Below are 15191 nucleotides of genomic sequence, written 5' to 3' on the forward strand. Positions count from 1 at the left end.
ACAGTGTATTTTTTGGCCAAAACCAAAAAAGATTGGTTTTCACAATAGAGATCATTGGAGATATAGGATGATAGCTTGAATGATACAATAAATTGTTTTGTTGTGTTTTTTTTTTAAGGATGTGAGAGATCTGGGCATACTGTAGGCACTAAGGAAGGGAATAGTAGATAAACAGAAATTGAAAATAAGGAAAGGCTGCTGAAAGAAGCAGGCCCCCAGAGATAGGATTAAGGACATAGAGGGGCTGCCATTGGATAATCTCTTCTTCCTACAATGGAGGGAATGGAGGATGATAAGTGATTTTAAAAATAGAATCAAGAGGAAACTCACAGGGGCCTCAATTTTTTCAGCTAAGTATTAGGCAAGGGTCCTTGTCAGAGAGGACGTGGAGGGGTGGTATGGGTGACTTAAAAGAGAGGAAGCTTGGAACAGATGCTAGGAAATGCAGTAGATAATCAGAGAAGAGTAGAAAGATTTAAGGTTAGACAACAAAAGATATAATAGATCCAATCCGTAGTTCTAACTTCCTCCAGAAGCATGTGGGTAGGAACACAGAGAAGGCACAGTAAAATCATCCAGGCGTTGAGCTTTGGAAAGGGATGAGCTGCAGCAAGAGAAAGGGACAAGGGTTTCAAGGGGAGAGGAATTCTTAAGCACAGTGAGAGTTGATTTTTCCAGGCATGTGGATTCTTAAAATCCTGTCTACAAATATGATCTTTTCAAAGTGGTTAAAAATAAACTCCTTTCACAAAAAAATCCGGGTACAGAATAATGCAGTACCCGATAATTGTTTAGTTAATTTTGTTTAACTGTTTTAGTTATTCAAGAAGGTTCATTGTGCAGTTAGAGAGAAGTGAAAGTGATGTCATAAAATCAAGGCATGAATAAAAAAATATTTTTAATGGAAAAAGTGGTCAGAAGCACGTATCATATAGGGAAAAAATACACTGGATTTGCTGTTGAATCTTGGCCCAGTTACTTACCTGTGTGACCTAGGGACAGATCACTTCTCTAGATTTTTAAGACTAGAAAAGATTTTTACTAGGCTTTTTAAGTATACTTCCTTCTATTATTCCTACATTTTAAGCCATGACTCAGAAATCAAAACCCATCTTCAAATATGATCTTAATCAGCTGTTCATATCCCACAGCTGATTTTTTTCATAAGCTTTTGCCCCTGAACAGTATTAGTGATGAAAATAACACCTGTGTCCCTAAGGTCTCCAGTTTCTTGCCTCTAACTTCATAATCTCTAATAATGCTTTCAAGATTACTTCTGGCAGTATCATCTATGCCTACATCAGTCACCTTATTCAACTGTTTTTCAAAATACAAATTTTCTTTGACATTACTGTATTTTATGCAGTAGATCCATTCCAGAAAAACTGTGTAACATTTTTTAATCAGACAGATCACCTCTTAAATGCACTCTTTTAAATAAATTCTATGGTGAATTTTGGTAAAGAAATTGGTCACTATTATTCCCCATTTTTCAGATAATGACCTCTCTACCATACAGGGTTACTTGAACGATCAAATGTTATCATGTGAAAGCATTTTGTAAAATATAAAGTGCTTTACAAATGTAAGCTAATCAGGTCCCTTCACCAGATGACCCTAATCACAAATCAGACCCTTTATTCTCTGTTCCACCCAAACAGATTTACTTAATATCCTCTTCTAAGACCAAATATATAGTGACTCTCACCCTGTTTTTCTTACAACAGATTCCCTCCTTCAATCTGCCCTCTCTCTTATTTTACCTTTCCCTCATATTTTCTGGTTGAGTGAAATGCATTTCTATACCCAATTTTGTGTGTGTGTGTTCTTTTCTCCTCTGTCCAATGAAGATGAGATTGAGGTTCCAGTGTAGCCCTCTTCCCCACCACTTCCTTGTTGCAGATTTCTACTCATATATCCCAATTACTATCTGGTGCATTTTCTAAATCTTCATACAGAGAATGCACTGGGAGAGCTAAACTACAATTAAATGCATCCCTACTCCCCATGACCACTGCAGAAATACACTTGTTGTTGTTTTATTCCATGTAAATGCTTTACATATTGAATCAAAACTTTGTTACGTACTTTTTGTCTTTCTGCATCAACAAACCACCTAAGAAACAACAACCAAGTCTATCATTGTGTTGTACAATGTCTGAAATGGGATGCTCAAATAAGCAAGTAGAAAAAAGCTTTCAATGAGGATGAAAAGGGAGTTGGAGGTTCTAGGCAAAAGCTCTGAAGAGCTAAATGAGACATGGAGACTACTTTCTTCTCCTTTACCTGAAGACTGTCCATCTAGGGCAGGTATAAGGCATAATAGTAGAAGATAGTATGGGCTAACTACTATGTGTCCCTCTAATCTAGAGGCATGTGCAATGAGCATTCCATTTGGAACATTTCTTCAGTCAATTATAAGCAGTCTGTATAAAAATGGAGACAAGGAGCCTCTTTAAAGATGTCAGTCAGGCAGAAGGTCTCCTAAGCAAAGAGGTACCTAAGACCAACCAAATGTCTCCAAGGATTCTAAGAATGGAGCAGCCTGGAAGCCCCAACACATCTGAGGGATGACAAGGCACAAAAGTGAGAAGAATGAGGCAACATTCATAAAAGATTCCATTTTGGAATGATTCCCTGAAACATGGGCCTCTGCTGTAAGCTTTGGCTTATAAAAATCCCATTGACTCCAGGAAGTCCATCATCACACAGGCACCAGAGATGATGACAGACTAGGTAATATCAAAGACTGGTGTCAGGTGCATTTCACACAGGGCTTATATGCCGTCCAAACAGCAGTACCCACCCATACACTTCATATCAAAAACCCTAGCCAGTCCTGGGCAAAAATGAGCAACAGAGATGGGCTAAGGCTTGATGGCAAGGTCCAGGGAGAGTCCATCTTCAGGTTATACTGTACTCCAGAGGGCTAGGTCTGGAAAATCACTCACTTCTCCTTCCTCACTGAAGGGCTTCCCACCTTGAGTGAATGTCAACTTATACCTTAGCCTGACAGGCTCCTGAGAAAAGAAAGAAGATCAAAAATGTCAAGTTTTCCAAAGAATATAGAGTACCGAGTGGGGCCTGAAATCTCACAAGGAGTCTGAGAGGGAAAAGATCAGCCCTATAAAGGGGAGATCTGACCCATAAGAAAGCAAAGAATCCAATCAATCCAAAGTCCAGAGACTGTTCTCAGCAGCCTCCAAACAAGGAATGCTCAATCTAGATATCTGTCCCATAGCACCCATTCCTTGATGAAAAAAAGCAAAACTGGGACCAGAAGATGTCCCATTTCTGGTCTTGATTACAGAGAACTCACAAATCAACAAGGGTTTGAATAGCAGAAGGGTAGACAACAGAAGCTGCTGCAGCAGTCTGCCACAGTGCCTGGCACACAGTACACACTTAATAAATAAACATTTCATGACTGTCAGGTTCCCAGAGATAGGGGGGACAAGAATGCTCCACTGTCAGCAGAAGAGCCGGACTTTTCCAAAACCCCATCTCCATTTCCTCGACTGTAAAATAAGAACCATGATTGCATCTACCTCACAGGGTTGTCTGAGATCAGCTGAGATAATATCTGTACAGCACTCAGCATAGCTCCTGACTTATTTCTTTCCCTGCCTCCACTCCCCATGTCCCAAATTATACAAACCTTAACAAGGAATGGAGATATGAAGAAAGCTGACTTTACAGAGGATATTCAACAAGTAAAAATACGAGCATACCCAGAGAAGGTAACAAACCATTCTCCTCCAGCCTGAAGATACAGCCAAATGGCACCCTCCTTAGGCACCAATACTTACTTTGTGTGGATTTGCAAGCAGCAGAACCTGAGAGATCACAGCAGGGGGCAGCAGTGGACTGAATGCAGGGAGCTTAGAACTGGAGGCTGGTTGCAGTTTCACTCTCATTGCCTGCCAGAATAAAAAAGTCACAATGACATCCCAACTTCTCTAAGAGCCAGCCTCCAGGCCTGTGCACCAACAAGGCATCAGCGTGCCCGTCTTCCCATAGTAACTCCAAAGCTGACCGTTGTCTTCTTGATTTTTGCAACACTCCTCTCCTGGCTTTCCTCTCCTACCTGCCTCGTTGCTCCTCAGTCTTTTTTTTCTGAATCTTTATCCAGCTCATGCCTGCTAACCACTAGGATCTCTTCTCATCTCCCTCTTTACTACATTTCTTGGTGATCTCATTGACTCCCATAGATTCAATTACAGTCTCTATGCTGATGATTCTCAGATCTCCTTATCCAGTCCTAACCTCTTGGCTGATACCCAGTCTCAGTTCTCCAACTGCCTATTGGACAGCTCAAACTGGATATCCTGGAGACATGAGACATTTTTAAACTCAACATATCCAAAACCGAACTCATTAGCTTTCCCTACAATCCTTGCCCTCTTCCTCACCTTCCTTGAATTGTCAAGGATACCACCATTCTCCCAGTCACCCAGACTTACAACCCAGGAGCTGACTGTTACATTTTCAACAAACACTATAAAATCAACAATTGATTTATTATTTTAGTTGACTGTCATCCTTCCTCTCTCATCCCCCATATCCAATGTGTTACCCAAACCTAACAATTCTACCTCTGTAATATCTCTTCTATAGACCCCCTTCTCTCCTCTTAACACTGCCACAACATGGTGCAAGCCCTAATCACCTCACACTCAGACTATTACCATGTCCCTACTTCAAGTCTCTTCCCACCAGTCCATCCTCCACTTATCTGCCAAAGAGATTTTACTAAAGTATAGGTCTCACCATGTCACCCCACACTCCCACTCCAGTCAACACCAGTGGTACCCTATCACCTACAGGTTCAAAGATAAAATCCCCTAGCATTCAAAGTCCTTCATAACCTGACCTCTCCTACATTTCCATCTTCTTCCCCAACATATTCTGTGACACTGGTCTCCTTACTGTTCCTCTCACAAGACAGTCTGTCTCCCAACTCTGGGTATTTTAATGGGCTATCGCTCATACCGTGGAATGTTCTGCCTCCTCCTCTCTGCTTCCTGGCTTTCTTGAAGTCCCTGCTAAAATTCTGCCTTTTACAGTAAGCTTTTAACAGTCTCCTGAAGACTTACATGAACTGATGCTGGGAAAATAGAACCAGGAGAGAACATCATACACAAGTAATAACACTGTGGATGATCAACAATGACTTAGCTCCTCTCAGCAATACGATGATGGAAAATGCTATCCATATCTAAAAGAATGGAGAAAGAACTGTGGAGTTGGAAGGCAGATCAAAGCATACGATTTCATTTTCTTTTGTCTTCCTCATTGTTTTTCCCTTTTGTTCTGATTCTTCTTTCACAACATGACTCGTGTGGAGATATGTTTAACATAACTGCACATGTAAAATAAACAGTCTCTTGTATGTGTGTCTGCTTTGTACATAATTGTATACAGAGAGTACAGACTGACTTGCCTTTCTTTGTATCTCTAGCATAGTACACGTTTAATAAACATTTAATGACTATCATAATATAAAGCCTGGAAGATCTCTTCCTCCTTCATTCTTCTTTTCATTATTTGATCTTTTGTTCTATTATTTTGTCTTTTTTTTTTAAAGTATCACTTTGGGCGATCGATTGGTTTATTAGTAAATCTGTAAGTTAAATTCTAGAGAATTATTTCTTGTAATGAGCACTGGTCGCTCTAGTTATTTAAGTTTTTATTTTTTTAAACATTTTTATGTAAAGTTCTGAATTCCATATTCTCTCCTTTCCTCCCTCCCCTGTTCCCTAAGGTGGTAAGGAATCAGATATAGGTTATCCATGGGCAATTATGTCATTTTGTACAAGATGACTCGAATAAAAGAAAAAGCATGAGAGAAAAAGAGTGAAAAACAGCATGCTTCAGTCTGTCAAACAGTATCGATTCTTTCTCCAGAGGCAGATAGTACACTTCATCATTAGCCCTTTGAGACTATATTGCTGAGAACAGCTAAGTCATTCACAATTCTTCATCAAACAATATTGCTGTTATTGTGTACAACATTCTCCTGGTTCTGTTCGCTTCACTATATGTCAGTTCATGTAAGTCTTTCCAGGTTTTTCTGAAATCATCCTGCTTGTCATTTCCATTATAATCATATACCACAACTTGTTTAGCCATTCCCCAACTGATGGACATCCCTTCAATTTCCAATTCTTAGCAACCGCAAAAAGAGCAATAAATATTTTTGTACAATTAGATCCTTTCCCCTTTTTTTGGATGTCTTTGGGATACAGACCTAGTGGTGGTATTTAGCTGGATCAAAGGGTACGCAGTTTTATAGCTCTTTCGGCATAGTTCCAAATTGCTTTCCAGATTGGTTGGATAAGTTCACAGCTCCACCAACAGGGCTTTAGTGTCCCAGTTCTCCCACAACCCCTCCAACATCCAACCTTTTCCTTTTTTGTCACATTAGTCAACCTAATAGGTGTGAGGTGGTACCTCAGAAGTGCATTTCTCTAATTGGTTGCATTGGTTTTTTAGTTTTATATAATCAAAACTATCAGTTTTATATTTTGTAATGTTCTCTGTCTTTTTTCATCCTAAAGTATTTCCTTATTTGTAAATCTGACAGAGTGGTAGCTTTGTTTCTTCACTGTCTACTCTAATTCCCTTAATTTCTTTTTCTTCTCTTATTGCTATAGCTAACATGTCTAGTACCATGTTAATAATAGGGGCGATAATGGGTATCCTTGCTTCACTCCTGACTGTACTGGGAAGGCTTGCAGCTTATCCCATCACAGATAATGCTTGCTGAGGGTTTTAGACAAATAATATTTATTGTTTTAAGGTAAGCTCCATTTATTCCTACACTTTCTGATGTTTTTCATAGGAATGGGTGCTGTACTTTGTCAAAGGCTTTTTCTGCATTAAGATAATCTGTTATTGATATGGTCAATTATGCTGACAAGTTTTCCTAATATTCCTACATTCCTGGGATAAATCCCACCTAGTTATAGTGTATGATCCTTGTGATACAATGCTGTAATCTCTTTACTAGTATTTTATTTAAAATTTTTGCATCAATATTCATTGGGGAAACTGGTCTATAATTTTCTTTCTCTGTTTTGGCTCTTCCTGGTTTAAGTATCAGCATCACATTTGTGTCACAAAAAAGGAATTGGGTATGACTCCTTTAGACAACTACAAATTTTTCCAAATAGTTTATATAATATTGGGATTAGTTGTTCTTTAAATGTTTGGTAGAATTCACTTGCAGATTCATCTGGTTCTGGGGATTTTTTGATTAGGAAGTTCACTGATGGTTTGTTCAATTTCTTTTTCTAAGACTGGGCCTAAAGTCAGGGAAAATTTTTCCTAAGTTCAAATCTGGTCTCAGACACTTACTAGCTGTATGACCCTAGGCTAGTCACTTAACTCTGTATGCCTCAGTTTCCTCTTCTGTCAAATGAGGTGAAGAAAATGGCAAACCACTCCAGTGTCTTTGCCAAGAAAACCCCAAATGTGGTCACAAAAAGTCAAACATTACTGAAAAATGACTGAACAACCACAAAATACCTATACTTCATACCGTATCTGGGAGTTCTATATCTATTGATACTCACTTTTTAGATTTAAAATATTATTTTGTCTCCTTAACTCTAAATCATCCTTGTGTTCCTGCAATAAATCCAGTCAAATCATGATGAATGGTAGATGTGGTAACTTGCTGTACTCGTTCTGTCAGAGTTTTATTTTAAATTGTTGAAATGATATCCACTGTGAAATTAATCTATTTCCCTTTGCTTATTCATTGTCCAGTTTAAGTATTAGAACTATATTTTACTCATAAATTGGGCTCTGATAGAGTGTTTTTAATTTTAAGAGTAATTGTTAAGAGATTATCATTTGAAAGTTTGATACAATTTGTAAATTCATCTGGACCAGTGTCCCACCTTTGGGAGTTCCTTTACAGCTAGATCAGTTTCATTTTCTGAGACAATCTGTTTAAGACTGCATCCATTCTGGACAGCAATCGGGAAATGTGCAACAATAGTGACTACAGTGTCCATAACCTTGAACTCAGGAAGTCCACTGCCAGCTACCTCAAGGGGATAAATGACAAAGACCAAGGCTCCATATATATATACCAAAATGTTCATAGCAGCGCTTTTTGTGGTTAACAATAGACTGGAAACAATCCATAGATTAGGGAATGACTCAAACTGTCATACATAAATGAAAAGGAATATTATTGTGGCATAAGAAATGATGAATACAAAAAAAGCGTGGAGACTATATGAACTTATATAAAAGTGAATAGACAGAACCAAGAAAGCGATACATACAGTGACAAAACGATAAATGGAAAAAACAAACCAATCCAAAGTAAATGTGACAAAATTAGAATGAGCAAATCTTGACCCCAAAGACAGATGACATGATTATCTTCTTTCACTTCTTTGCAGAAGGAGAGGTTTACACGTAGGTAAAGAAAGTCAGATTCATTATACTGGTTAGTCTTGCCGAACTTTTTATTACTTTCTCTTTTTTACTCTGTTACAAGGAATGGCTCTCTAGAATGGGTTTGTGAAGGGATACTGTGACTAATGTAGTTGATGAAAAATATCTGAATACCAATAAAAATACATTTAAGTTTTTTTTTTCAAATAAATGAGCTCATCTAGCTAACAACATGAGATGTATCCCTTTCAAGAAGCAGCCCTCAGAGAAACAGATACACAGTCTTTTCATTGGGCCTCTAGTTCCAAAGAGATTTCTTTCTGGTAAAAGCCCACCAAGTGTCCACTCCTGGTTTCAGGAGTACCTTCCAGAAAAAAAAAAGTTTCTACCCACTACTCACCTTTGGCACAGCCACCTGAAACACAATGTCCCAGACAGGTTGTGGTGCTGTGCTCAGCATAGAGAGCAGCAGTACCTGGACCTCTGGGAAACCTGGGGCCCCAGCCTGGGAAAAATGGAGCAAGACTTTGAAACCATTTCGATCATACACAGTGATGGGTGGCAGGTCACCTGGTGGAGAGAGACCCAATTAGGAAGATTAGCCACTACCAATTCCTTTAGTACCTAAATACTCAAAGAGAAGTAATTAACTTATTATAAGAAGTCCTGGCCTAAAGAACTGCTTTCCTACACTGGAGGATAAAGGGTTCTATGTCTCTACTGTTTCCACCTGCACTCCCCAACCACTTCCTATACTATCTACTTTACAGAATAGGAAAAATTTACTCTTTCCCAGAAAGGACCTGAAAAGAAAAGGTTGGACAGGGAAGAGTTCTGTGTTTGTGTCATTTCCCTTCCTAGGCTGTGAGAGCCTATCATAACAAAAATTATCATATTTAATCTTCTTTCTTTGAAATTTCTTATATTACCTAGCACAGGCTCAGCACATAGTAGGCACCCAATTAACTGAGTGACTTACTCTACAGCTACTTCCTTTTTTCTCCACCCCTACCTCAACATCTTTTGGTCCAACTAAGTTTTCTCATTGTCTGTTTACAGGATTGGTAAAGAAATAAGCTGTACTTACTGGGCTTAATTGATTCTAGTGGAACAAAAATGTGAGCTAGAGATTTATTCAGGGGTGTTGATGGGGGAGGAATATCTCCCGATCTTGTCTCCCAAGATTGTTCTGGGAAGGAATTGGTACCCACTGGTGAATCTTTGGGGAGTGTTTTCTGATGAAAGAAATTCCTGGAGGAAAATAATTTAAAAGTAAGAGATTAGAAAGAAAAGGTTTTCTTCTAGGGGGCTCTGTCTAGAGTAAAAACACACACAAAAAACTATTTTCAAGCTCTCAGATTTGGTCAAGTAAGAGTTCCCTAGGTTTCACTACAATGTGACTACATAGGACTACTGTGAAGATTAAACCATTCCTTCCAGTGATAATCTATTCATATAGATTCTATAGTGCTTTATACACCTGGAAGTGCTTTAAAAATGCAAGTTATCAACATTATCAATCCATGAGGATTCATTAAGCACCTATGTGCCAGCTAAAGAAGGAAATGGCATCTTTGCCAAGAACACCCCCAATGGGGTGAAAGAGTCAAACACAACAGAAACAACCCAACAACATGTGCCAGGCACTGCAGTTAAGTGTAGGAAGGGATCACAAAGACAAAAGCAAACAGCTGCTACTCTCAAGGTCCTTACTTTCTGATAGAGGAAACAACACACACGTATAAAAACGTACACAAATTATATACAAAATGAACAGAAGTTCATCTGGAGCAAAAAGGAATTAATAGCCAGCAGAAATTAGGAAAGGTTTCATGGAGGAGGCACTTCAGCTTAATTTTGAAAGCATCCAAGGATCCCAGGAGGCGCAGATGAAGAAGGAAAGCATTCCAGACAATACAAAAGTATGGACAAGAGACAGAACACAATGTATAAAGAAAGCAGGCTGGTATGGCTGGACTGCAGAGTGAGCAGAAGGGAATAACATGGAAAAGGAATAGGAAAGTAGGAAACAGGACATCCAGTTGGAAATACCCAAGAGGGAGCTATTAGAATACGCCTGCAGCTCAAGAGAGAGTAGGGCTGGATATTTAATTGCCTCCTAAAAAGACCCTTTTTAATGCTCGGACCGACCCTGCACATGTGTCCAATAAGGCAGATGCTTAGATGAAGCTCACAACATTCACTACAACCCATAGAAAGAATCACAAAAGTGGAAAAAAAGTGAATTCTTTCCATAATATCCAAATGGCCACCTAAGTTCTGGTGATTATTCCCATCAGTGTCAGGTACTTCAATGGACAGAGTCATATAAACAACAGAAGACAATTTCAAGGAAAGGGTTGCCAGAAGTGTTAAATACTAGAATACTAGAAAAAGTCCTGAAAGAAAGAAGACTGTGAAAAGACCACTGAATTTCACTAGAAGGTAGTCAACTTGTATCATCACTAGGGTTACTTTACCTCATGAGACAATCTATTAAATTTTTGGACCATTACAACTGTTTAAAAGTTCTTTAGTAGTAAATTAACCACGTAAAATAAGGCTCCAAATTGCTGAGAGAAGAAATGCAAATCAAAACAACTCTGAGGTCACATCCAGAAAAAAACTGGCAGCAACAGAAGCTAGAAAAGGTTAATACTGGAGAGGTTTGAAGAAAATGGCACACCAATCCATTGTGGTACAACTGTAAATATGTACATGCATTCTGAAAAGCAATCTGGAATTATAAAAATAAAGTACTGTCCACAAACTTTATGCCAGAGACTCTTCTACCCCAAGGAAGTCACTGATCAAAAAAAGGGCTCCCTATACACCAGCATAGGTTAGCAGCACTTCTTGTGGTAGCAAAGAATCAATCAATAAGCGTTTATTAAATGTCGACTATGTGCCAGTCTAGGCACTGTGCTTAGCACTACTGATACAAAAGGAAGAAAAAGCCCTGCAGGAGCTTACAGTCTGAGGGGAACTGGAAGCAAAGTGGGTCTCTATCAGCTGGGGAACAACAGATTATGGCACATGAACATACTAAAATATTATGCCATGAGGAACCATCAGCATGATGAATACAGAGAATCAAAGAAAGGTTCCACGTGAACTGATGCAAAGTGATGTAAAATGGGGAATAGGATGAGAGACAGCATGCTAATAATAGCATTACCCCCCCCAAAAGGAAAAAGGATCATTGAAGCACTTTTTAATGCTCAGAAGAGAACAGAAGAAATCACATATAAGCAAAAGAGGTCTGAAAGTTATATGGTAAACTTAACATAGTTAATAAAGGCAGAGAGGTGGCACAGGGCATAGCTAGGGAGCACAGAGGATAAGAATGCCAGGCCTGAAGACAGGAAGGCTCAGACACCTACTAACCGTGTGACCCTGGGCAAGTCACTTACTCTGTTTGCCTCAGTTTCTTCATTTGTAAAATGGATATCACAAGAGCACCTACCTCCCCAGGTTGTTGGGAGGTCAAAAGAGATAATAACTGTAAAGTGCTTAGCATTAAGTGCCTGACACACAGTAAGTGCTGTACAAAGGTTAGCTATTTACTATGATTATACACTTAAAAGCATGCTTCACACAATAAAACATACAGTTGCATGTAACTACCTCTTTTTCTGCTCTACTAGGTAAAACGCTGAAGTGTTTATTTTAGCTGGTGCTCATCCACAGCCAGAGTAAAAAACAAAAAATAAATAAATTGGGAAGGGGAGGCAAAGTAGGACGGAACCAAAATAAGAAGGGCCAAGAAAACCACATATACTGATGACAAAAATGGAAATGGAAAGAAAAATAACCACAAAACAGACAAGATAATGCTGCAGACTCTGTTCCAAAGAGGAGATCAATAAGAAGGTACCTCAATCTGCTCCTTTTACAGAGGCTAAGGCCCACAGGAGTGGAACTTATATGTAATCTCAGATATTTTTTCAATGAGTTGATCAGCTGATCACTTTTTCCTCTTCCTCTTTTTCTTTCTTTAGGGGAAATTTAAGCAATGCGAAGATAAAAAGTGTCAATAAAAATTGATTTGAAAAATATGAAACCAAAATCTACCTTATTGTAACTTGTACCAGGCCTCCTAATCCTCTTCTTCAAAAGCCAGTCCTTCAAATATTTCACATTCTTTCCCCTTCCCAACCCTCTCCTTCAGGTCAGTTCTTTCAACCATTCCTCTCCGGTCATGATTTTGAGTCCCTTCACCAACTCGGGTCATGGTCGCTCTTTAAACATTTAATACAACATTCCAAATAGAGTCCCTCAAGAAAAGGGCAAAATGGGATAGTTACATCCCTGAGCCTAGACGTTAGCCTTCAACTACTGCATTTTAAGATCCAATGAATTCTTTTGCTAGCCATGTTAAACTGCTGGCTCATAATGAACTTGGCGGTGAACCGTAGCATTTTCCAAAATGTTGTTAAATTAGGTCTCTTACATCTTTTCTGCAGTGAATTTTAACCTGAGTGAAAAATTTCACATTTATTCCTCTTAAATTTCATTTTGTTTAGTTGAGTCCATCAGCCTTACTCCAGGAATTTGTTCTTCTTCACTGTACTGAATTACAAGAAGTACTAGTGGTTTTGGACTCCACTCTTTGAAATACAGAAATCGACACATTTGGAAGTAGAAAAAGACAGGAGAAAACATCCAAGAAGCCAGTTCTAGGAATCCTAGGTGCTCTGAACACAAAGATGTATCACAGCGGGACATCTTTATGCCTATCATAAGACTCACTCAATGAAAACCATTTTTCCTCCTCCTTCTCACACAATCTGAAGTCTTCTCTCAGTAGGTCCCAGAAAGCCTCATAAAAACCCTTTTTTACAGGGGAACTTTAGGGTAAAGAGATGGAGAGTGCAGGGTGACAGTACCAAGGCAGTCTAGGTGGGATGAGGGATGAGGCAACATGCTCAGGGTAAGCTGTCAATGCAAAGATTTTTCCAGACTGAGGGGTCTTAATTTTGCTCTTAGGAGCCTGTATTTTGGGTTTTGGTGTTTTTGTGTGTGTTTTTCCCCAGCCCATGCAACTACCAGAATGGACAACAAGATACAACCACAGACTGTCTCTAATCCAAGATTTCATTACCACCCACTCTCTGAGATACTCACAATGAGCTTGATAGGTCAGGGATTAGAGAAGTCTGAGGAGTAGACAATTTCTTCTGAGAGCTGCCTTGGGAGCCACTTGTCTGGTCAGCCCTACCAGGTAAGGGCTTCCTGGCCACTGTACTGGAGGAGAAATTTCCATCCTCCAGGTAACCATTCTCTGGGGCAACCTGCCAGAGCACAACCACTTGGAGTAAGAAAACAAGCATTTCCCCAAAACCAAGGCCAGGAACATACAAAGAACAAAGGAGGAGATATGTTTAAAGAGAAACTGGCCATCAGCCCCACTCAGCCAAACAGACAACAGGCAGATGCCCCAAAGCTAACTAAATCTGCCACAGAAGGACACACACACACTCTCTCCCTCTCCCTCTCCCTCTCTCTCTCTCTCTCTCTGTTAGGGCCATCAGAAACTAGAGTTCATGCCTCCTGATCATTGCCTGAATTAGATAGGAATGGTGGGGTACAATAATTCTTAAAGGTTGCAAATCAGAGAAAGGCAGGAATAAGATCCATCTTATGGAATGAGTCCCCCAGAGTTGAGTAACATAATCTGAAAAGATTTAGGCCTCCAACTAAAATTGTCATGAAGATCATTTCCATGTCACATCTCTCTACCACTAGAGGTAATGCTCCTATGAAGGTGGGTTTTAGAATATCAATCTTTCTTTCATGACCCTGGGATAGGCTTCCTCACCTGAAGGGTATCAAAGTCTGAGGATGTCTTGCATGTGACTGGGGCATCACTGAGACCTGCAGATGACAAGTATGACACAAAGCAATTATTAAATCAGAAAATATTCTTATCCCCACCATCCCTGGTTGTAGTCAGGCATCCAGTTATCCTCACCCTCCTTCACCTTCTGTAAATGGCAAAGTATAGTTCTTTCAAACAGCTGTTTTCTAAACTCCAGGTAAAAGCCCCCACCCTCAAGTCTCCACCAGAAGTATAGATATTTTCCCAAAGGGAAAGCCATACAACACTGCCTAAGTTAAGTGGGCTTCCTTAGGCCACTCACTCACCTAAAGTAGCCAGCTCTTTTTCTAGGAGACTAGATGATGTGAGCTCACACTGCTCAGAAGGGACTTCAGATCCAGAGTCCAGTTCAGAAAAGTCAATCAGGGAGTAGCTTTTGATGCTGGCTTCCTTTTCCTGAAAGGCTAGAGAAGGGGACAGTTAGCTTCTGAATGTAGGGGACTACCATCTAAACACCCACAAATCTGACTTTCTCCCTTAATCCATAGGGGCGCTGGAAAAAAACCTAGCTGCCTAGGACTGCCCTTCCAGCACCACCTCTAGCTTATTTTAGCCTTGGGTGGAAGGTGGTTTGGTTTTTTTTTTATTAAATTTTTAATTTTGGGTTACAAATTTTCTCCCCTTTTTTTCCCCCTCCCCCCCCAGACCCAAGTTTTCTAATTGCCCCTGTGACCTATCTGCTCTCTCCTCTATCCTCCCTCCCTGCCCTTGTCTCCGTCTTCTCTTTTGTCCTGTAGGGCCGGATAGCTTTCTTGACCCCTTAACCTATGTTTCTTGTTACCCAGTGGTAAGAACATTACATTTGGTCCTAACACTTTGAGTTCCGACTTCTTTAGCTCCCTCCCTCTCTACCCCTTCCCCTTGGAAGACAGGCAGTTCAATATAGGCCATATCT

The 15191-nt window shown here is 39.7% G+C and overlaps 1 protein-coding gene across 1 annotated transcript in view; it reads right to left on the bottom strand.

Moving 5' to 3' along the window:
* Positions 1 to 881: 881 nt before the first annotated feature.
* The window catches only part of GGA2 (golgi associated, gamma adaptin ear containing, ARF binding protein 2), a 38095-nt gene continuing 23785 nt past the window's right edge, over positions 882 to 15191 (bottom strand). The window contains exons 11-17 of the mRNA XM_072607291.1: positions 14563 to 14700; positions 14237 to 14292; positions 13543 to 13709; positions 9503 to 9666; positions 8816 to 8985; positions 3810 to 3920; positions 882 to 3020 (exon numbers count right to left, since the gene is read on the bottom strand). Coding sequence (XP_072463392.1) covers positions 2910 to 3020; positions 3810 to 3920; positions 8816 to 8985; positions 9503 to 9666; positions 13543 to 13709; positions 14237 to 14292; positions 14563 to 14700 — 917 coding nt within the window. The 3' untranslated portion in view covers positions 882 to 2909. The remainder of the gene's footprint in view (positions 3021 to 3809; positions 3921 to 8815; positions 8986 to 9502; positions 9667 to 13542; positions 13710 to 14236; positions 14293 to 14562; positions 14701 to 15191) is intronic.

Source organism: Notamacropus eugenii, chromosome 1 (genome assembly GCF_028372415.1).
Source record: "Notamacropus eugenii isolate mMacEug1 chromosome 1, mMacEug1.pri_v2, whole genome shotgun sequence".
Classification (NCBI taxonomy): Eukaryota; Metazoa; Chordata; class Mammalia; order Diprotodontia; family Macropodidae; genus Notamacropus; species Notamacropus eugenii.